General features: G+C 43.7%; 1 protein-coding gene across 1 annotated transcript; it reads left to right on the forward strand.

The window, feature by feature from the left end:
• The first annotated feature begins 3,082 nt into the window (after positions 1 to 3,082).
• On the forward strand, positions 3,083 to 21,236 carry LOC139385580 (protein phosphatase 2, regulatory subunit A, beta b). The gene is made up of 15 exons (XM_071130758.1): positions 3,083 to 3,253; positions 4,199 to 4,289; positions 4,553 to 4,653; positions 4,835 to 5,067; positions 5,338 to 5,485; positions 5,778 to 5,933; positions 6,868 to 6,982; positions 7,109 to 7,179; positions 9,111 to 9,245; positions 11,684 to 11,857; positions 12,156 to 12,216; positions 17,694 to 17,848; positions 18,904 to 19,046; positions 19,362 to 19,453; positions 19,718 to 21,236. Exons 1-15 carry the CDS (start codon positions 3,158 to 3,160, stop codon positions 19,732 to 19,734), a joined length of 1,788 nt encoding a protein of 595 aa, XP_070986859.1. The 5' UTR covers positions 3,083 to 3,157; the 3' UTR covers positions 19,735 to 21,236.
• The last annotated feature ends 536 nt before the right edge of the window (positions 21,237 to 21,772 follow it).

Genomic DNA, 21,772 nt, shown 5'->3' on the forward strand with positions numbered 1-21,772 from the left:
GAAGTGGAGATGTTGTTTCCTACCTTCACCACCTGGGGGCGGCCCATCAGAAAGTCCAGGACCCAATTGTGCAGGGCAGGGTTGAGACACAGGGCCTCCAGCTTGATGAGCTTGGAGGTTATTATGGTGTTGAAGGCTGCGCTGTAGTGAATGAACAGCATTCTTACATAGGTATTCCTTTTGTCATATGTGATAGGGCAGTCTGCAGTGTGATGGCAATTGCGTCATCTGTGGACCTATTGGTGCGGTATGCAAACTGAAGTGGGTCTAGGGTGGCTGGTAAGGTGGAGGTGACATGATCCTTGACTATCTCTCAAAGCACTTCATGTTGACAGAAGTGAGTGCTACTCAGTTATCTTTGCCTTCTTGGGTACAGGAACAATGGTAGACAATGGTAGTCATTTAGTTCAGTTATCTTTGCCTTCTTGGGTACAGGAACAATGGTAGCCATATTGAAGCATGTGGGGACAACAGACTGGGATAGGGAGCGATTGAATATGCCCGTAAACACACCAGCCAGCTGGTCTGCACATGCTTTGGGCCAGCAGCCTTGCGAGGGTTAACACGTTTAAATGTTTTACTCAACGTCAGCCACAGAGGGGGCACAGTCCTTGTTAGCGGGCCACGACGGTGACACTATTATCCTCAAAGCAACCAAAGGTGTTTAGTTTGTCTGGAAGCGTGACGTCAGTGTCCGTGACGTGGCTGGTTTTATTTTTGTAGTCCATGATTTCCTGTAGACCCTGCCACATACGTCTTGTGTCTGAGCCGTTGAATTGCAACTCCACCTTGTCCCTTTATTGGCATTTCGCTTGATGATTGCCTTGCGGAGGGAATAGCTACACTGTTTATATTCAGACATATTCCCAGACCTCTTTCCATGGTTAATTGCGGTGGATCGCGCTTTCAGTTTTGCGCGAATGCCGCTATCCATCCATGGTTTCTGGTTAGAGTATGTTTTAATAGTCACAGTAGGTACAACATCTCCAATGCACTTCTTTATAAACGCACTCACCGAGTCAGCGTATAGGTCGATGTTGTTCTCTGAGGCTGACCGGAACATATTCCAGTCCGCTTGATCAAAACAATCTTGAAGCGTGGCCAGCGTTGAATGGTTCTCGTCACTGGTACATCCTGTTTGAGTTTCTGCCTATAAGACGGAAGGAAAAAGATGGTGTCATGGTCAGATTTGCCGAAGGGAGGGCTTGGTATGCATTGCGGAAGTTAGAGTAGCAGTAGTCGAGGGTTTTGTGCATGGGCGTAGCGCAATCAATATGCTGGAAGATTTTAGGTAGACTTGTTCTCAAATTTGCTTTGTTAAAATCCACAGCTACAATAAATGCAGCCTCAGGATGTATGGTTTCCAGTTTGCATATAGTCCAGTGAGGTTCCTTGATGGTGGTCTCGGTGTCTGCTTGAGGGGGAATGTACACAGCTATGACTATAACTGATGAGATTTCTCTTGGTCGGTCAAATGGCCGGCACTTGATTGTAAGGAATTCTAGATTGGGTGGGCAGAAGGACTTGAGTTCCTGTAATGTTGTTATGATTACACCATGAGTTGTTAATCATCATAAAGCATACACCCCACCCTTCCTTTTCCCAGAAAGGTGTTTATCTCTGTCGGCGCGATGCATGGAGAAGCCCGTTTGCTGAACCGATTCCGACAATATATCCCAAGAGAGCCATATTCCATAAAGAAAATCAGCTGTTTCCAGCTACAATAGTAATTTACAACATTAACAATGCCCACACTGTATTTCTGATCAATTTGATGTTACTTTAATGGACAAAAAAAATGCTTTTCTTTCAAAAACAAGGACATTTCTAAGTGACCCCAAACTTTTTGAACGGTAGTGTATTTAAATGGACAAATCTGTGAACTGTTTTGGGCCAGTTTTAAATTGACACATAACATGTTAGTAAAGGTGTCAGCTAGAGATGATGTGCAGGGATTTGCAGTCTTGCATGATGTCTACTTTGATGCTAATTTGCATTTTCGAATCTGAGTAAATAGAGCTGAATATATTGATAAGTCACCGTGTCTGAAAGAGATTTACATGGTTATCAAAACATCATGCCATGGTTAAATCAAATCTTATTTGTCACATACACATGGTTAGCAGATGTTAATGCGAGTGTAGCGAAATGCTTGTGCTTCTAGTTCCGACCATGCAGTAATATCTATCAAGTAATCTAACCTAACAATTTCACAACAACTACCTTATACACACAAGTGTAAAGGAATGAATAAGAATATGTACATAAAAATATATGAACGAGTGATGGCCGAACGGCATAGGCAAGATATCCAATAGTTCCTCCCAACTGTATGTAATAAAACCTAAGATTTCCTGGGGTAACAATGTAAAAAATAACACATAAAAAAAACAAAATACTGCATAGTTTCCTAGGAACGCGAAGCGAGGCGGCCATCTCTGTCGGCGCCGGAAGTAGCCTACATGAAACACAGTTCTTATTTATTTGTTTCTAAAATCCCATATAGGAAAAATTAATGGTGGATAAAAAATTTGAACCGTTTTCCTGTTTGACCGCTAGGTGTATGGGTATTATGACACTCCCACCGTTGGGATCTATTAAACGCTCTCTCATTGACCTACAAACAAAAACTCCTGGCTAGGTATATGGGAAAAAACGCCACCTACTGGAGAATATAGATTTCGGGCCCAATCATCCCCATTGCTTCGCCTCTTCCTATCTAAATATGCTCATAATACGTAAACTAAGAAAATCAACAAAATGCTCAGTCTTATTCAAATTACTTCTCATAACCATACACAGGTTACAGGGCCTTTTTGGTGAACATGCAAATCCAGCGAGAACATCAACTATCGGTATCATACTCTCGCGCATCAAAGCTACAGTCAAAATGGTCTATATCATAAAAATTCATGAAAATAAAGTGCTTTTTGGGCTTAATTTAAGTTTAGGGTCAGCCATAAGGTTAGCAGTGTGGTTAGGTTTAAAATCTGATTTTAAGAATGGTAGAAACGTGCCTAGTAAAATAAAAAATAAATAGGCGGGGTTTATGACTGTAACTGTGGTAACTTGTGACGACGATACAAGTCCGTGGAGAAAGGAGGCCCCTGGTGGTGGTTGTTTATAAGAAACCCCGTAGTGAATCGCTTTTCGTTTAATGCAACATAAATCCAAAATGGCAGGAGCTGATGGAGACGATTCTCTCTACCCCATCGCGGTTCTCATTGACGAGCTTCGTAATGAGGATGTGCAGGTAATCACCGATGCTCTGATCATAAGACGTTCGTTTGGGATATTATATTGGTGGTGTTTATTTTACTTAAACATGTCTGATTTCAAAAAGGATCGTTAGCTAACGTTAGGCCTTTTGGCCTGTTCATGAAATCTCAGCCCTGGCGCACCCAGTCTGGCTAACGTTAGCTGGCTATAAGCGTGTTACATGGTGTGATAAATATCAATCGGAATAGCTGCATGTCGTATTTAGTTACTGTCAAAAATGTATAGCTAGGTAACTAACTAGTTATTTGCGGTGTGTAAAAGTAAATGGTGCTAGCTAACGTTAGCTAGTTACTACTGGGTCACTTGTTTAGCTAGCTATTGTGCCGGGCTATCTATGCTACAGTCAGTAGTTAGCAGCGAACTAACTAATTAACGTTAGCTATCTAGCTCCAATTCGCATGCTAACTTGTAAATTAACCTAGCTACTTGTTTGTTATTGAAGTATTAAAATGTACAATGTACACACAACGTTACTGTATGCTGATTAGCAAGCTCATACATGTATATATTATATACCTGCTAATTACATAATTACAAGGAAGCTTCCTTCCTTCATGTACCCGACAGTCATCCAGTTCCACCCTGGTAATGGTAGTGAGATTATCATTATTTTCATGTTGTAACTAACTAGTTAACGTTAGTTGGGTAACTACTGACATGGTTAGTTATGTAATATATCTGCATCTTGCTTTGGTGTCTGAAAGCATTACAAAACACACACGTTATCTATACTCTAGAAAACAAGTTATGTTTGTAGGAAGGCACCTAAAAGGGAATTCATTTCTCTTTGAAATGCTCATATCTGAAATAGTCTTCATAGTTCGCCTCACTGAAATGCGAAGGATCTTTTTATGGCTAATGGTGGCCTCTCTTGTAAGTTTCATGTAATAACATCATCTGGCATTGTTTACTTTCCAAGTTGCGACTGAACAGTATCAAAAAGCTGTCTACCATCGCATTGGCCCTTGGAGTGGAGAGGACCCGCACTGAACTCCTCCCCTTCCTCACAGGTATGTCCTCACCTTAAGGCCCCAGTTACAGCCATCATCATGAGTCAAGATGTGTGAAAGGCTAATAATTCTGACTGAGTCAACACTCTTTAAAGAGATTCACAGGACATTGCACAACCAGCATTAGCATTGTCACTTTGCTGGAAATTGTTCTGAGATAGCATGTGTTGAAGCCAGTAGAATTCATCTATCTAATTGTGTTGTCATGCCAATCCCCTGTGCCCCCACTCTTTCAATTATGTTCAACACCTGACCTCTTGTAGACACCATCTATGATGAGGATGAGGTGCTTCTTGCCTTGGCTGAGCAGCTGGGCAACTTCACCATGCTGGTGGGAGGCCCTGAATATGTTCACTGTCTGCTGGTACGTATCTGGTAAAAAAACCCACATTTGGTATTGAGCATATAAGATGCATACAGATAATCAACATATAGACCTTACAACACAATTTTACAGAATTAACCCATGCATATACACCTATCTCAACCAATCCAGTCAGCTACGCTACATACACATACTTATGTCCCTGTGTCTTTCTCCGCAGCCGCCGCTGGAGAGCCTGGCTACCGTGGAGGAAACGGTGGTGCGAGACAAGGCAGTGGAGTCTCTGCGTAAGATCTCCCAGGAGCACTCTCCTGTGGACCTGGAGGTGCACTTTGAGCCCCTGGTGAAGAGGCTGGCCAGTGGTGACTGGTTTACCTCCCGCACCTCTGCCTGTGGCCTGTTCAGCGTCTGCTACCCCCGCGTGTCCAGCACCGTCAAGGCTGAAATTCGCCAGTGAGTAGCTATATCAGGAGAGTTGTAGTTTAGACATGATTAGCGATTGAAATATGGTCTATTATGTGTCCCCCACTATAATCACTAGGAGCATAATATTAGAATTGCGGACATTACTTTGTCTCATATCAGGGGTCCCATCTCCTGTAGTCACACATACTAGCCTTCCAGTCCCAAGTCAATCAGATCGGGATGTTTAGCTACTCTTTTTGTGTAGAGGAGATACAATTGAGTTATGGTCTGATGGTGGGTGGCATGTTCTCTCCACAGGCATTTCCGCACTCTGTGCTCAGATGACACTCCCATGGTACGTCGCGCCGCAGCCTCCAAGCTTGGGGAATTCGCCAAGGTTCTGGAGCTGGACTATGTCAAGAGTGACATCATCTCGCTCTTCACCGCACTGGCCTCCGATGAGCAGGTACATACATGTACTCTACAAGCACACAGGGCGTTCTGTGACATTGCTGTGGGACGTGCCTGGAGTTCTACCACACAATTCCTAAATCGACTGGCCAATAGAAATAACATAGCCATACATATTAGCTGTTTTTGAATGGGGATGGATTAATATTTCTGCGAATTCAGTAGGTAGCCCCACCTGGGACGCACAACTGGGTCTAGCTATTGTTAACACCAACGCCTCAGCAGTTACACCATTTTATTAAATTGGCACAGAATGAGAAATAATCCCATTGTACCCCTGCCTGTAGGACTCAGTGCGCCTGCTGGCTGTGGAAGCCTGTGTGAGCATCGCCACACTACTGCCCCAGGAGGACCTGGAGACGCTGGTGATGCCCACCCTGCGCCAGGCCGCTGAGGACAAGTCCTGGAGGGTCCGCTACATGGTGGCTGACAAGTTCTCTGAGGTGAGTATGTGGAAACATTGATATGCTGCATGTAGCCATAATGGCTCGAAAATATTTGCTGCTTTACCCAACCTGGAACGGAAGCAATGGGGGACGACATTCAATGCTTCACAAGTGGTCACTTTAAAATGGTTCTTTTAGTATGCCCAGTTGTAGAAGAAAAGGGGGCATTTTGAGAGAATTTTTTTTAATTAGTCAGCGGTATTTGCATTTTTGCTGTCATTTTAGTCTAGGCGTTTATATTTTACGTTGCTTTACTGTATTGAACTTAAGTAATACAATGTTGCAAGGGGAAAGTAGAGTGGACATGGATAGCAGGTCTGTTATGGGGCCCTGTAATGTTCTTAGTCCCCCAGTGTAGAACATTCTTAATGTCCTCATTGCCACTTAACTTCATTACACTAACGCATTGATTGCTAACCCATATGGCCTTCTGTTGTCATTTAGTATAAAATGGGACATATTGCCACTGTTCAATAATATGATGTAGAAGTTCAGTCAGTCAATGTAAAAGCTTTCAGGATACCTCACACTTTTTTTTGGTGCACCACACTTAACTGAAAGGTTTTTTACCACTTTCCCCCTCACCACCATGGTCTTTGGTAGCCTGGGTTCCCGACCTGAAATCCCATTAGTTTAGTGTGTTGATCAGCAAATCTCAGAGTAAGGTTTGAAGGTGGGATCATGTCAAAGCTGTAGATAGATATGTCTGCTGGATGTTAATTGCTATGTCTGTGGTAGAAGTTCCCTTGTCCAATTTAACAGTTTAAAGCCTGGCAATGGCAAATAGTTTTGTGCACTTTCCACCTTGCCACCATGGACTTTGTAGCCTGTGTGTTCCCAACCCGAATCTCATCAGTTGAGTGTGTTGGTCATGGAGTCTCGCACAAAGGTTTAGTGGTGGATGTTAATTGCCATGTCACTGATTCCACAGCTCCAGAAAGCGGTGGGCCCAGAGATCACCAAGAACGACCTGGTCCCAGCCTTCCAGAATCTGCTAAAGGACTGCGAGGCTGAGGTCCGAGCCGCTGCTGCCAACAAGGTCAAGGGTGAGTGTATGGACTATATCCGCCAGTCAAAGAAAGCCTCTGTTGAAATGAAAAATAACTGTTTGAATGAGAAGCTTTAAACGTCTAATAGACCGCAGTATTTATAAACCCCATTTCTTTCCTCAGAGTTCTGCGAGAACCTTCCAGAAGACAGCAGAGAGACCATTATCATGACTCACATTCTGCCCTGTGTAAAGGTATATATAAAAAACAGCCACGGTTCACTTTTATCCCTCTTTTATTCTGCTAGCTTGTCTTGGTTTCTTTGACCTGTCAATTTCTCACTTGATGGAAGTAACTCCTAGCACCCATGATGTACGAAGAGGCAATTAAAAAAGCATTCATTTTAAAACATGTTTTTTTTAAAATTTTAAATCAAGCTGTCGTGCTTTAGGCGAACAGTCATGTGTTCTGAAGTCTCGACAATAACACGAGTTAAGCAAATTATCTTGTTCAGAAGTGCAAATGCGCAGGCAGCGGATATTTTTAGACACCCGCAAATCAATTTCTAGCATGAGTGTTAAACTGATTAACCTGTTTCTGGCCGTACTTTCTATAAGTGAACTGGGAGGATATTATGCATTGTAGTTTGGGGGCTTGTGAAGAGATGAGGACTTGAGCTCAGTATAGCCTTTGGACAGCAGGGGGCAATGTTGTATTTAAAATGTCTACCAAATCACCACACAACTCCTATTCACTGTCTGTGTTGGAACGCACTGGTTGGTTCCTGAGTTTAAATGACATCCCGTTTGTTTAGGAAATATACATTTTGGGGAAATAACAGCTCTTCTAGGAACAACTCCAGCATAAAATACAAAAGTACTATTTTAGCCTATAGCATCTTTAGTCAAATCCCAAGTCCTTATTAACTGTTATTTAAAGCTGGTCCAAATATGACTGAAATACAGTATATGAGCTCGGTGCAGCTATGCAGCTTATGTCGGATAAATGACAAACTGTTTTCATGAAAGCAATCGAGAAAAGAACCAGTGGAAAAACACAATGACATTATATGGACACTGCTCGTCAAATACAGTGGGGCAAAAAAGTATTTAGTCAGCCACCAATTGTGCAAGTTCTCCCACTTAAAAAGATGAGAGAGACCTGTAATTTTCATCATAGGTACACTTCAACTATGACAGACAAAATGAGAAAAAAAATCCAGAGAATCACATTGTAGGATTTTTTATGAATTTATTTGCCAGATTAGTCTATTGGTCTGCCAGATGGTGAAGCTTAATTCATCACTCCAGAGAACGAGTTTCAATTGCTCCAGAGTCCAATAGCGGTGAGCTTTACACCACTCCACGCCAATGCTTGGCATTGCGTATGGTGGGCTATGGCTTGTGTATGGCTGCTCAGCCATGGAAACCCATTTCATGAAGCTCCCGACGAACAGAAGCAGTATGCAACTCTGTAGTGAGTGTTGCAACCGAGGACAGACCATTTTTATGAGCTTCAGCACTCTGCAGTCCCATTCTGTGAGCTTGTGTGGCCTACCACTTTGGCTGAGCTGTTGTTCCTAGACATTTCCACTTCACAATAACAGCACTTACAGTTGACCGGGCAGCTCAAGTAGGGCAGACATTTGACAAATAGACTGGCTGGAAAGGTGGAATCCTGTGACGGTGCCACGTTGAAAGTCACTGAGCTCTTCAGTCGGGCCATTTTACTGCCAATGTTTGTCTATGGAGATTGCATGGCTGTGTGGTTGATTTTATACACCTGTCAGCAATGGATGTGGCTGAAATGGCCAAATCCACTCATTTTGAAGGGGTGTCCACACACCGCAGTTTTGTGTGTACATAGTGTAAATGCCTGGTCTGTAGAGCACATTATGCTTCACAGCGCCGGGTCAGCTTGTGTAAACATGATTCATTTCAACACAGAGGCTAGTTTGCACTTACCCTGTCCACAACGGCACTGTATTCTATGGGCAGGATGTTGACTTTATACGCCTCTTGAGGAACATTGTCATAGTGCTTATCTAACTTTTTTTCGATGCCCCTTTTCTCCCGAGGGAAATATCAATGTAGCAGTAATATTGTCATATAATATTGCCCTATTTGAAAATACTTGATTTGCTGTCCCTGTCCACTGAAATGTCTGACTCTTTCTCTCCTGACAGGAACTGGTGTCTGACACCAACCAGCATGTGAAGTCTGCCCTGGCCTCTGTCATCATGGGCTTGTCAACTATCCTGGGTAAAGACAACACGGTGGAGCACCTGCTGCCTCTGTTCCTGGCCCAGCTCAAGGACGAGGTAAACACCAATCACTACTTCTCTTATTCGTTCTGTTCATTAGGCACCAAATGGCAGAAAATAGGCTGAAACTGGTAGGGACTGGTTTCGACTTGGAGTCTGATCACCCCCTTAATATCGTCTAATGCTATTGGCCTTGTTCAGGATCAGATGTACGTACTGACTGGCTCCCTACCGGAGTATAAATCAAGGGATGACCCTGATAGGGTTTGAATCTTTTTCCTGGTGATAGTTGCTGTAGTGGTGTTTGAGGTTTTCATTCTGTGTGGTTTCATTCTGACATATCCTTCCTAAATGTGGCCTGTATCACAGCCAAAATCCAGATGACGTAAGACTTCGGCGCCAGCCGACTACATTTACGTACAGTTCCTTTGGAATTATTCAGACCCCTTGACCTTTTCCGCAGCTTGTTACGTTGCAGCCTTATTCTAAAATTGATTAAATTGTTTGTTTTTCTTATCACTCTACACACAATACCCCATAATGACAAAGCAAAACAAAGAAACAAAGAAATGTTCTTCTTCTCTGCAGATCCCGTCAAGCTCTGTCAGGTTGGATGGCGGTGGTACCTGCACAGCTATTTTCAGGTCTCTTCAGAGATGTTAGATTGGGTTCAAGTCTGGGCTCTGGCTGGGCCACTCAAGGACATTGGGACTTGTCCCAAAGTAACTCCTGCTTTGTCTTAGCTCTGTGCTTAGGGTCATTGTCCTGTTGGAAGGTGAACCTTCACGCCGGTTGGAGGTCTTGAGTGCTCTGGTGCAGGTTTTCATCAAGGATCGCTCTGTACTTTGCTCCGTTTATCTATGCCTCGATCCTGACTATTCTCCCAGTCCCTGCTGCTGAAAAACATCCCCACAGCATGATTCTGCCACCACCATGCTTCACTGTAGAGATGGTGCCAGGTTTCTTCCAGACGTGATGCTTGGTATTCAGGCCAAAGAGTTTATTCTTGGTTTCATCAAGAATTGTTTCTCATGGTCTGAGTCTTTAGGTGCCTTTTGGCGATCTCCAAGTGGGCTGTCATGTGCATTTCACTGAAGAGTGGCTTCCGTCTGGCCGCTACCATCAAGGTCTGATTTGGTGGAGTGTTGCAGAGATGGTTTTCCCATCTCCACAGAGGAACTCTAAAGCTCTGTCAGTGACCACCGGGTTCTTGGTCAACCCCCTGACCAAGAACCTTCTCCCCCGATTGCTCAATTTGCCCAGGTGGCCAGCTCTAGGAAGAGTCTTAGTGGTTCCAAACTTCTGTTTAAGAATGGTGGAGGCCACTGTGTTCTTTGGGACCTTTTAATGCTGCAGAATTATTTTCAAAATGTATTCGAGCTCTATTGAGGGAGGCAGTTTCAACCTCATGGCTTGGTTTTTGCTCTGACACGCACGGTCAACCCTGGAACCTTTTATATAGACACGTGTGTGCCTTTCCAAATCATGTTCAATCAATTGAATTTGGCACAGGTGGACACCAATCAAGGATGATCAACGGAAACTGGATGCATCTGAGCTCAATTTCAAGTCTCATAGCAAAGGGTCTAAATGCTTATGTAAATAAGGTATTTCTGTTTGTTAAAAAAATAAGATTTCTAGCTTTTCGCTTTGTCATTATGGGGTAATGTGTGTAGATTGAGGATTTTTATTCATTTAATCCATTTTAGAATACGGCTGTCATGTAACAATGTGGAAAAGGTCCAGGGGTATATTTAAGGCACTGTATTTCTGGTCACTTTTTGATACTGGAGTGGAAAGGTTTGGGCAAACTGCCCTGCAAAAATATAAAGGTGCACAAATACACAGATACGATTGGCTGTCATCTATGGGAGCCTTACTATTAAAAGATGTTCTAGTTTGCCTTGCAGCCAACGCTGAGTTGACAGGGTTTGTGTCATAAAGGATTACAGTCCAAACGGACAACTGAGGTGCAAAACAGCCCGAATGACTCACGGATATAAATAATCATCTGTTTTCGTCAATATTTCTACTCCAAATATTTAGTTATTGGATTTTGTACTGTCCCTCAGCTGGCTGCCAACTCTGTCGTATCCTATTTGTTTCACAAAAAGCTTGATGTGAAATTTGTCTGCACATTCGGAGGCTAAGAACCAAGTGTCTGGGACTGGCAGCAGGAGTTGGGAACGAGCGGAATGTCTTTGGCAATTCTTTTAGCCGTTGTTGCTGATGTCATGTTGCGATTGGAGCCAAGAAAGGCGTCATTACAAGCAGATGGGGAAGCATAAGCAATAGCTCAGATTTTCTGTCGCAAAGATTTTTGCCACTGAAGAACACTTGAAATAAAATGGCTTTCATTCTTGAAGGACATATGACATGTAATGTTCCCTAATGTAATTATCCCCACGACTCATACAAGAGATCCCTCTCACTGCTCTCTTCTCTCTCCCTCTCTTTCTTGCTCTTTTTCTCCATCACCCTTTTTCTCCCTTCAGTGCCCTGAGGTGCGCCTCAACATCATCTCCAACCTGGACTGTGTCAACGAGGTGATCGGCATCCGCCAGCTCTCCCAGTCGCTGCTGCCTGCTATCGTGGAGCTGGCCGAGGACGCCAAGTGGAGGGTCCGCCTGGCCATCATCGAGTATATGCCCCTGTTGGCCGGACAGCTGGTGAGTCCTCGGTTGCGTCCCAAACGGCACCCTATTCCCTACATAGTGCACTACTTTTGATCAAATGTGCCATGCGTGTGTTCCGCAGTTCATGGTGGGCAAGTGCTGGTCACCAATATCATTGTAAAAAAAAATGCTATGCAATGTGTAAGTAATTCAGCTAGCTTTATTTGTGATTTCTATGTAGAAAGTGACACCCTCAATTACTATTCAGTAGTAGTGTTGCTTCCACTAATATTTGTTTGGATTTTATTTGAACATTGTTTAGAAATATATTATCTTCTAATCTCTACCCCAGGGAGTGGAGTTCTTTGACGAGAAGCTGAACACCCTCTGCATGGCATGGCTCATTGACCACGGTAAGAACCCCTCCCACTAATACACACCACTCTCTGTTCAATGCATTTGACTTCTGTGTCCACACCGTGAGAAGTCGGCGGAAGTAGAAGGACTCCAACATTGGACAGAGGTGGGTCACGTCCCAGACGGATCATGTCCCATGCTGCTGTCTCAGCTAGCAGTTCTTCTCCAGCTTCCCTCCTCCCCCACATCCTCTGATTTGGGGGGAGAGAGAGAGACACGTGTCAGGCTGCAGCTCTCAGCCTCACGACTGTGCCAATGACAAAGGTCTGATAAGAACCCAGTGACTTGGACTGGGAGAGGCCAGGGAAATGCGCTCCTTAATGTCTCTCCTGCCCTCTCCTCTCTAGCCGAGCAAGTTAAATTCAATGTTGTGCTACCGCACGGCAAGCGATACCGGAGCACCAAGTATAGGTCCAAGAGGCTTCTAAACAGCTTCTACCCCCAAGCCATAAGACTCCTGATCATCTAATCAAATGGCTACCCAGACTATTTGTGGTGCCCCAACCCTCTTCTACGCTGATGCTACTCTGTTATTATCTATGCATAATCACTTTAATAACTCTACCTACATGTACAAATTACCTCGACTAACTGGTGCCCCCGCACATTGACTCTGTACCGGTACCTCCTGTATATAGCCTCGCTATTGCTATTTTACTGTTGCCCTTTAATTATTTGGGGGTCTGAATACTTTCCGAATGCACTTTATCTGTGAGTATCTGGCAAATATGGGGGGGGGCGTGTTAGACCATGGGGGCTGCTTTAAATGAGTGCCAATTTGATTATAGGGGAAGCACTGCAAAACATCAGTCAAAACAACACACGCTATCAACGAGCCACCTGTGGTTCTCCACTTGGCAGCTTCTTGTTATTGTTAAACTATCTGACCATTCAATCATAACTCACACCTTTCAGCCAAATCGATGCGCGCATCATATTCGTGACATTGTCAGCCAACCAGTCTATAAAGCCTTGAACAGCAAGATTGAATCTGTTGTTGGCCTATCGCTCGAGTGCATCTTTAGTAATCCTGTTTAGAAATAAATGTCTTCTGAGAGCTGTCCTCAGTGTTTAGACTAGGTTCTGTTTGTCCTCAGAAAACCTGCTTAAATTTCCGCATGGAAGACTTTAGCTCTGGTCAACAGTTTTTCCAAGCTACAGATCTAGGATCAGGATTTCCTCCCCCAATCCTAACCTCCTAAATGCGAAACTGACCCATTGTCAGTGTCGAGAGGCATTTTCTCCGCTATGCATAACTCAATCTACCTTACATTACCATATCCCCCATTTCCCTTCTGGCTTTATGGACAACCATCATGACTGTAGAATAGAAGAAACAGGATGCAGATGGGTCAATAGTTGAACATTTCCTATACATTTGTCAGACACAGTCCAAATACCTGTACTTGCATTTTAAATAGTAGGCTAAATATACTGAACAAAAATATAAGTGCAACAATTTTAACAATTTTACGGAGTTAAAATTCATATAAGGAAATCAGTCAATTGGAAAATTCATTAGGCCCCAATCTATGGATTTCACATGACTGGGCAGGGACGCAGCCATGTGGTCCAGGGAGAACATAGGCCAACTCACTTGAGAGCCAGATCCAGCCAATCAGAATAAAGGTTTTCCCCTCAAAAGGGCCTTATTAGGTGGAGGTCCCGTGCTTGCGTGGTCAGCGTTTGTGAGGCCAGTTGGACGTACTGCCAAATTCTCTAAAATGACGCTGGAGGCGGCTTATGGTAGAGAAATTATCTGGCAACAGCTCTGGTGGACATCCATGCAGTTAAATCAAACAGTCTGTGTAGCTATTTGATTAGATGTTCATGAGTCTTATGGCTTGGGGGTAGAAGCTGTTTAGAATCCTCTTGGACCTACACTTGGCGCTCCGGTACCGCTTAAAGTGCGGTAGCAGAGAGAACAGTCTATGACTAGGGTGGCTGGAATCTTTGACCGTTTTTAGGGCCTTCCTCTGACACCGCCTGGTATGGAGGTCCTGGATGGCAGGAAGCTTTGCCCCAGTGATGTACTGGGATGTATGCACTGCCCTCTGTAGTGCCTTGCAGTCAGAGGCTGAGCAGTTGCCATACCAGGTGGTGATGCAACCAGCCAGGATGCTCTCGATGGTGCAGCTGTAGAACCTTTTGAGGATCTGAGGACCCATGCCAAATCTTTTGTCTCCTGAGGGGGAATAGGTTTTGTCTTGTCCTCTTCATGAATGTTTTGGTGTATTTGGACCATTCTAGTTTGTTGGTGATGTGGACGCCAAGGAACTTGACACACTCAATCTGCTCCACTGAGCTGTTGTCAATGAATAGCATTCTCACATAGGTGTTATTTTTTGTCCAGGTGGGAGAGGGCAGTGTGGAGTGCAATAGAGATTGCATTGTCTGTGGATCTATTAGGGTGGTATACAAATTGTAGTGGGTCTAGGGTTTCTGGGATAATGGTGTTGACGTGAGCCATGACCAGCCTTTCAAGTACTTCATGGTTACACGTGTGAGTGCTACAGGTCGGTAGTCATTTAGGCAGGTTGCCTTAGTGTTCTTGGGCACAGGGAATATGGTGGTCGGCTTAAAACATGTTGGTGTTAGACTCAGACAGGGAGAGGTTAAAAATGTCAGTGAAGACAGTTGCCAGTTGGTCAGCGCATGCTTGCAGTACACGTCCTGGTAATCCGCCTGGCCCTGCGACCTTGTGAATGTTGACCTGTATGAAGGTCTTACTCACATCGGCTGCGGAGAGCGAGATCAGTTATCCTGAACAGTTGGTGCGCTCATGCATGTTTCAGTGTTATTTGCCTCAAAGCGAGCATAGAAGTAGTTTAGCTCATCTGGTAGGCTCGTGTCTCTCGGCTGTGCTTCCCTTTTGTTCTTGTAATGGCTTGCAAGCCCTGCCACATCCGACGAGCGTCGATTCGGTCTTAGTCCTGTATTGACGCTTTGCCTGGTTGATGGTTCGTCGGAGGGCATAGTGAGATTTCTTATAAGCTTCCGGGTTAGAGTCCCGCTCCTTGAATGCGGCAGCTCTGGCCTTTAGTTCAGTGCGGATTTTGCCTGTAATCCATCCCTTCTGGTTGGGGTATGTACGTACAGTACCTGTGGGGACTACGTCATCGACACACTTATTGATGAAGTAATTTACTGATGTGGCGTACTCCTCAATGCCATCGGAAGAATCCCGGAACATATTCCAGTCTGTGCTAGCAAAGCAGTCCTGTAGTTTAGCATCTGCTTCATCTGACCACTTTTTTATTGATCGAGTCACTGGTGCTTCCTGCTTTCATTTTTGCTCGTAAGCAGGAATCAGGAGGGTAGAATTGTCACGTTTGCCAAATGGAGGGCGAGGGATTGCTTTGCACGCGTCTGTGTGTGGAGTAAAGGTGGTCTAGAGTTGTTTTGTCCCCCCCCCCCCCTCTTCTGGTTGCACATTTAACATGCTGTTAGAAATTTTGTGAAACACATTTAAGTTTCCCTGCATTAAAGTCCCCAGCCACTGGGAGCGCCGCCTCTGGATGAGTATTTCCTGTTTGCTTGTGGCGAAATACAGCTCATTGAGTGTGGTCTTAGTGCCAGCATCGGTCTGTGGTGGTATGTAGACTCCTATGAAAAATACAGATGAAAACTCTGTAGGTAGATTGTGTGGTCTACAGCTTATTAAGCAATACTCTAGATCTTCCTTAGACATCGTGCATCAGCTGTTTACAAATATGCATAGTCCACCCCCCCCCCCCCCCCTGTCTTACGAGTTGATGCTGTTTTATCCTGCTGATACAGCGTATAACAAGCCAGCATGTTGATAATGTTGTCGTTCAGCCATGACTCCGTGAAGTATAAGATATTATTGGTTACACACTTTATTGATGACCGATAGCGTAAGAGAAAATTACACCCAAAACGGTTACCCTTCCATGTCCATTTGGCCCTTTTGTTGATATTATGGACTTTTACATTATCTGGTCATGTATATGGTGCCATACAAATCTTCTTCCTAACATGATCAAACGTCGCCACCCATGTCACTTTTTCCCTAATTTTTTATATTTTTATAAATCTCGTTGAAGTGTTTTAAGTCGGAGACGATCAAGCCACTAAGATAAAAACATTGAAAACATAGCCATGGCTCCCCGCTTGGCCCTCAAATCCGAGTTTACGCGGAAAAAGTCAATCCACCTGCCAGGTGGATGGATTATCTTGGCAATGGATAAATGCTGGGATTGGGATTTAAACAAATTTGTGGGATTTAAACAAATTTGTGCACAAAATTGAAGAATAAGCTTTGTGTGTGTTTGGACAATGTGTCTTTCAATCTATTTCAGCTCATGAAACATAGGACCAACACTTTACATGTTGCATTTTATATTTTTGTTCAGTGAAGAAAGTTATGACATTTCAACAATAAAGATGGTGCTTTTAAATGTCAGGATGTCCTCATTTTGGCTTAATCTAGTAGAATTCGCTGCATATTAAGGAAGAGAAGCGTCTTTTCAAGCTTGTTTGACAACAGCTGATAAGAGGATGGGCTTTACCAAAATGAAAGAGTTGTGGGAAATGGCGCAATTAAGCATTGGATGACATTTCTCAGGATGGGTGTGCCTAGTTTGTGGCTTACTGCATACATTTATACTAAACAGTACGTTCAAAGTAGTATGATTAGTACACGGTATGTAGTTTTAGTAAGAAGTTGCCCAGACAGATTTCTAACATGGCCAGTGTCACGCACAGGTTTTAATATCTCATTGTAGCGCCAAAGCCTTGGGTTCCACAGGCCAATGGCAATGCTCTTCTAGCCCCAGCTAGGTTCTCTAGCAGTCTCTTTATGGCTGTATTAGGAGCCAAAGGGCCAGGTTTGTCAGTGGGTTAGAAATGTGTTTTACCCAGGCCCACTGGTCTCCTGATTTTTATAAGCCAGTATTGAAAATCAGGTAATCAGGCTTGTGTGTACCCAGATGTTATGTCACTGTATTCTGGGCACAATTGAGTGTTTTGAGCAGTTCTGCAGTCACTAGCCTCTCAGCCACGATTACTGATGGACATGTTTTCTATGCAAATGGGAGATTTTCCATGTTATTTATTTGTTATTTGGCAAACAAACTGACAATAATCCAAAGATGGCTGCCAAATGGCTAGAAAAGCGCTCAAAAGAACCAAGAAACCTAGCAATGTTTGCAAGTGCCGGGTACTCAGGTTTTTCCTGAGTAGTGTACTGACGACCTACTCGCTTGTAGAGTTTGAAAATGTTTATCTCCATTTTAGATCGCAATTTAATTTGAGTAATGTTAAGTCAATAGGTCCACCTAGTTCTATTAATATTATAGTTTTGTAAAGGAAAACCCTAACACTTTTTTTCCCCCCTGACCACTTTTATTTTTTTATTTTTTTGGGACACCTACTACTAAAAATAGTTAGGCCTAGTAGTTTATCTAGTGCTACAGGCCAATGTCTCAAAGTGTGTGTGTGTTTTCGACAGTATACGCTATCCGCGAGGCAGCCACCTGTAACCTTATGAAGCTGGTGGAGAAGTTTGGAGCCGAGTGGGCCCAGAACACCATCGTGCCCAAGGTGCTGGGCATGGCCAACGACCCCAACTACCTGCACAGGATGACCACGCTCTTCTGCATCAACGTGAGTCCACCTGACAAGTACACCACACACAAACCCTCAGACACTAGGCGTATAATACGATGGAAGCTAGATCTACTCAGGTTTTTATATAAAGCTAGTCATATTACCACGGTGGATATTGATCATGTAGCTGCCGCCATCTCAAGCAGGCTTGTAACTTTGCATGCATGTCGCACATGGCTAGTTGAATGCCAAACTATTCGAGTTGATGCTGAACCATCAATATATGGGAGAGTCGGTGACGACTTTTGCTGAAATCAACATGAAAGAGAAGCTCTTGCAAATTTCGCAGGCTATGGTATAAAGTAGGATATTAAAGTGCATTTTTTTTAATTACGTATCGTTAATGCAGACTTTGGGGAGCTTATCAATGCACAAACAGCTGTTTTCCCCCCACCCCATCTATAAAATAATGGTATTATGTCATATAAACCTTTTACTATGCGTGAACTTTCTTATGCAAGCTGTCATTACGAAATGTTTAGTGAGATGGGGTTTTTAATATGACTATAACACATTTCATTCATAAAACGTGTGATCATTCGTCTCTCACAAATGAAGTGAATGATGACGCAAACTTTGCGAAAGGGAGGGAATCTGATTTCATTGGTCCTCACCTCGCAGCTCAGTCATTTCATTCAGGGTAAGTGGAGTTAGTGGCCTGCCTTGGAGCAGGTTCGTTCTGAAGCATCCGTTGCCATAGAAATGGCTAAAAGGTGAGCCACTTTCGTATGACCAGTTATCTCGATTTGAACCCTGAATTGATCAAAGTTACCTCGCTTACGCTTCTAACCTGATTCGTAGTATAGGGTTGATCTCCTTAAACCTCAGGTGGATTTAAACCAATTCATTTTTGGCCAACATTTGACTTCTAAAACAATTATACTTTTTTAGCAGGTACCTTACTGTCCCAGTCATTTATTCTGGTAATTTATCATGATTTTAAATCTGATATTTTAGGCATTTATCAGATGCTCTTATCCAGAGTAACTTAGTCACTTGTGGCTAACTGTCATTTGTTTATGCATTGTTGGTTTTTATGTCATCCACCCCAGGCTCTGTCTGAGGTCTGTGGCCAGGACATCACCACTAAGCAGATGCTGCCTGTGGTCCTCAAGATGTCCAACGACCAGGTGGCCAATGTGCGCTTCAATGTGGCCAAGTCCCTCCAGAAGATCGGCCCCGTCCTTGACAGCAAGTACGTCCTCCTCGTCCATCACAAAGCCCTCGTTCATCTCGTTCAGGCCTCCGACGACTTGACCACAGTCTACATAAGGGTTGTGTTCAGTGGGCACAAAACAGGAACAAAAATTATGAAACCAATGAGGCTCTTGCCTGAACTGGCCCAGTAAGGATGCTCATTTGAGTTACTCTGTGACAGTATGTTTTGCATCTACTGAACACGACCCAGATCTCCATGTCCAACCGTAATTCCTTGCAGTCAGCTAATCCATTATGGCACGGGAGGGTGTGGAAAATGTGTGCCCTGTGTGAAACGTTTCGTTTTTCTCAGTGCTCTGCAGACAGAGGTGAAACCAGTCCTGGAGAAACTAGACACAGACACAGATATGGATGTTAAGTACTTTGCCCAGGAAGCTATAAGCGGTAAGTATAGTACTCTGTCCATTTTCTTCTCGTATGAAGTCTCCTCACTGGGGCCACGTTCAGTTAGGCACATGTTGTGGAACATTGCCAATAGAAATGTCCATGAATAGAGCTGCTGGTAGTCCTTGTGCTACGTCAAACGCATGTTTGTTAGAAATGGCCTATATTATGTGTATCTGAGCGTTCTACAATGTACCCTGCTGAATGCGTTTCCCAATGTGAACGTTAGGCCATCTTGTCATTCTGATTCATTTCTCCCCTTAGTTCTGGCCCTGGCATAAACCAACCCAAGCTTGGCTATCCAGAGGAAACAACAACCCAAGATGTCGTGACATTGCAGACACTTCACAATATATTTATTGATGTTCAAGAGCAACTGGTGATGTACGGAGACTTAACGGAGCCTATTAACACCTATTTGTCTTTTTTTTTCTTTACTCTGAGATAATAAAATGTCCAGGAAAAGCACAGGCTTCTAATTTCCCCTCGCTGTAAATCTTTTGCTTCTCCAAGTGTGATGACATGCATTTAAGCATTGCATGCTGACCACTGTGCATAAGTAGCATTGCTGGTTTGACCCACACATTCCTCTCCTACATACATAGCCACCGACTAACGTTACTATTAGCACGGCCCCATTCGCTGCCACATTTCTCTGTACGAAACACCCAGAACACGCGAGCCAGCTCTTGGTTGCATGTCCAAGTGCTAGACAGATGCTATTGCTGCAGCAGATGGTGAGGAAGGCTGTTTTATTTGCTCGTGAAGAACTGCTAGGCTAAGGCACCCGCATATTTTGCTTACATGTGCTGTCCCCCCCCCCCTCGGGGATGTTCCTCATGTATTCATAAAAGCAGTTTGCGCAACACCCCATCCTCGCTTTCTGTCCTGTGCAGGTGTTCTGTGTGTGTGCAATGAATTACAGTTGAATTTGTCTGAGAAATGAGTAATACACACCGTGTTCTATCGAAATGTGAAGGGATGCTTCGGGATTTTTGGCAATTGCCCTTTATCTACTTCCCCAGCGTTAGATGAACTTGGGGATACCATTTTTTATGTCTCAATGTCTAGTACAAAGGAAGTTAGAGGTAGTTTCGTGAGCATTCGTTAACTAACGCTAGTTAGCAATTAAGCCTGTAGTAGTTAGTAACTTCCTTCAAACTGCATGCAGAGCCATAAATATGGTTATCCACGTGTTCATCTGACTGGGGAAGTAGATAGAGGGAGCTCATTGCCCAAATCATGAAGTGTCCCATTAGTAATGGGGACCACCACCACCCATCATTTGATTTGTCATTATAGATTCGTTTATGTATTCAGTTCATCACTGGTGTTATTTCTTTTTCTGAGTCATTTGTTTGACACGGGGGGGGGCATTGGGTGTAATTGTTCAATCTCTCTTGCTCTTAATCTTTGTGCCAATTACTGATGAGCAATGTTATTGTTTTTATTAGTAAGCTTTCGTAAGGTTTAGCTCTTGATTGCCCTAATTTGATGTCGTAATGATGTTTTGTTGTTCTCTAAAGACAAGGCATCACTCCTCACGGGTTGTCATTCAGTCAGTTGATCAAGGCTGACCACTGAAGCTAAAAGGATGGGGAGCACTGAGAATAGCAGGGCTCTGTGTGTGGGTGGTTGTATAATATGGGATGGGAAGGGTGTGTGTGTGTGAATGATTTGGTCGAATACAGTCAAAAGAAACTTGTCTTTCCCTCCTGTCTCCCTCCCCATTTTCTCATTGGTCTCTTAAATAAACAAACCTTGATTGGCCCATAAACATTTAGACCCCGCTTTGGTTTTTATTAAATTCTCTCCACAATTGTGACGCTGTACTTGAACTGAATACACTTTTGCATCGAGTGTTGTAACTGTTTAGTTGTCTGCACACCCTTAAGTTTATAGATGTTGTTGCCTTAAAGGTATCGAGCGAAATGACTTTGCACAGCAGCACCGCGACGAGCAAGATTAGACTGCTGTCACACACACAGTATCTGTACATGTGCACCAGTTTGCTTCAGGCTCTTATGTGAAAGCCACCGGACCAAAACGGCAGGGAAGTTTAGCCTGGCACGCTAAAGCTCCTAATTCTGACCTGAGTTAAGCGTGTGTAATGTAAAAGTCGGTGACAGTTATACACAAGAGTATACAAAACATTAACACCTGCACTTTCCATGACAGACGAACCAGGTGAAAGCTTTGACCGCTTATTGATGTCACTTGTTAAATCCACTTTAAATCAGTGTAGATGGAGACCGGTTAAAGAAGGATTTTTAAGCCTTGAGACATGGATTGTCAGAGGGTGACTGGGCAAGACAAAAG

The sequence above is a fragment of the Oncorhynchus clarkii genome, chromosome 27 (genome assembly GCF_045791955.1).
Source record: "Oncorhynchus clarkii lewisi isolate Uvic-CL-2024 chromosome 27, UVic_Ocla_1.0, whole genome shotgun sequence".
Lineage (NCBI taxonomy): Eukaryota > Metazoa > Chordata > Actinopteri > Salmoniformes > Salmonidae > Oncorhynchus > Oncorhynchus clarkii.

Bases quoted from the DNA above. Each gene is read 5' to 3' on its own strand.
- LOC139385580 (XM_071130758.1), top strand. From the start codon at position 3,158: ATGCAACATAAATCCAAAATGGCAGGAGCTGATGGAGACGATTCTCTC. The intron at 6,983-7,108 runs GTGAGTGTATGG...TTCTTTCCTCAG, and splicing joins TGCTGCCAACAAGGTCAAGG to AGTTCTGCGAGAACCTTCCA. The intron at 7,180-9,110 runs GTATATATAAAA...CTCTCCTGACAG, and splicing joins ACATTCTGCCCTGTGTAAAG to GAACTGGTGTCTGACACCAA.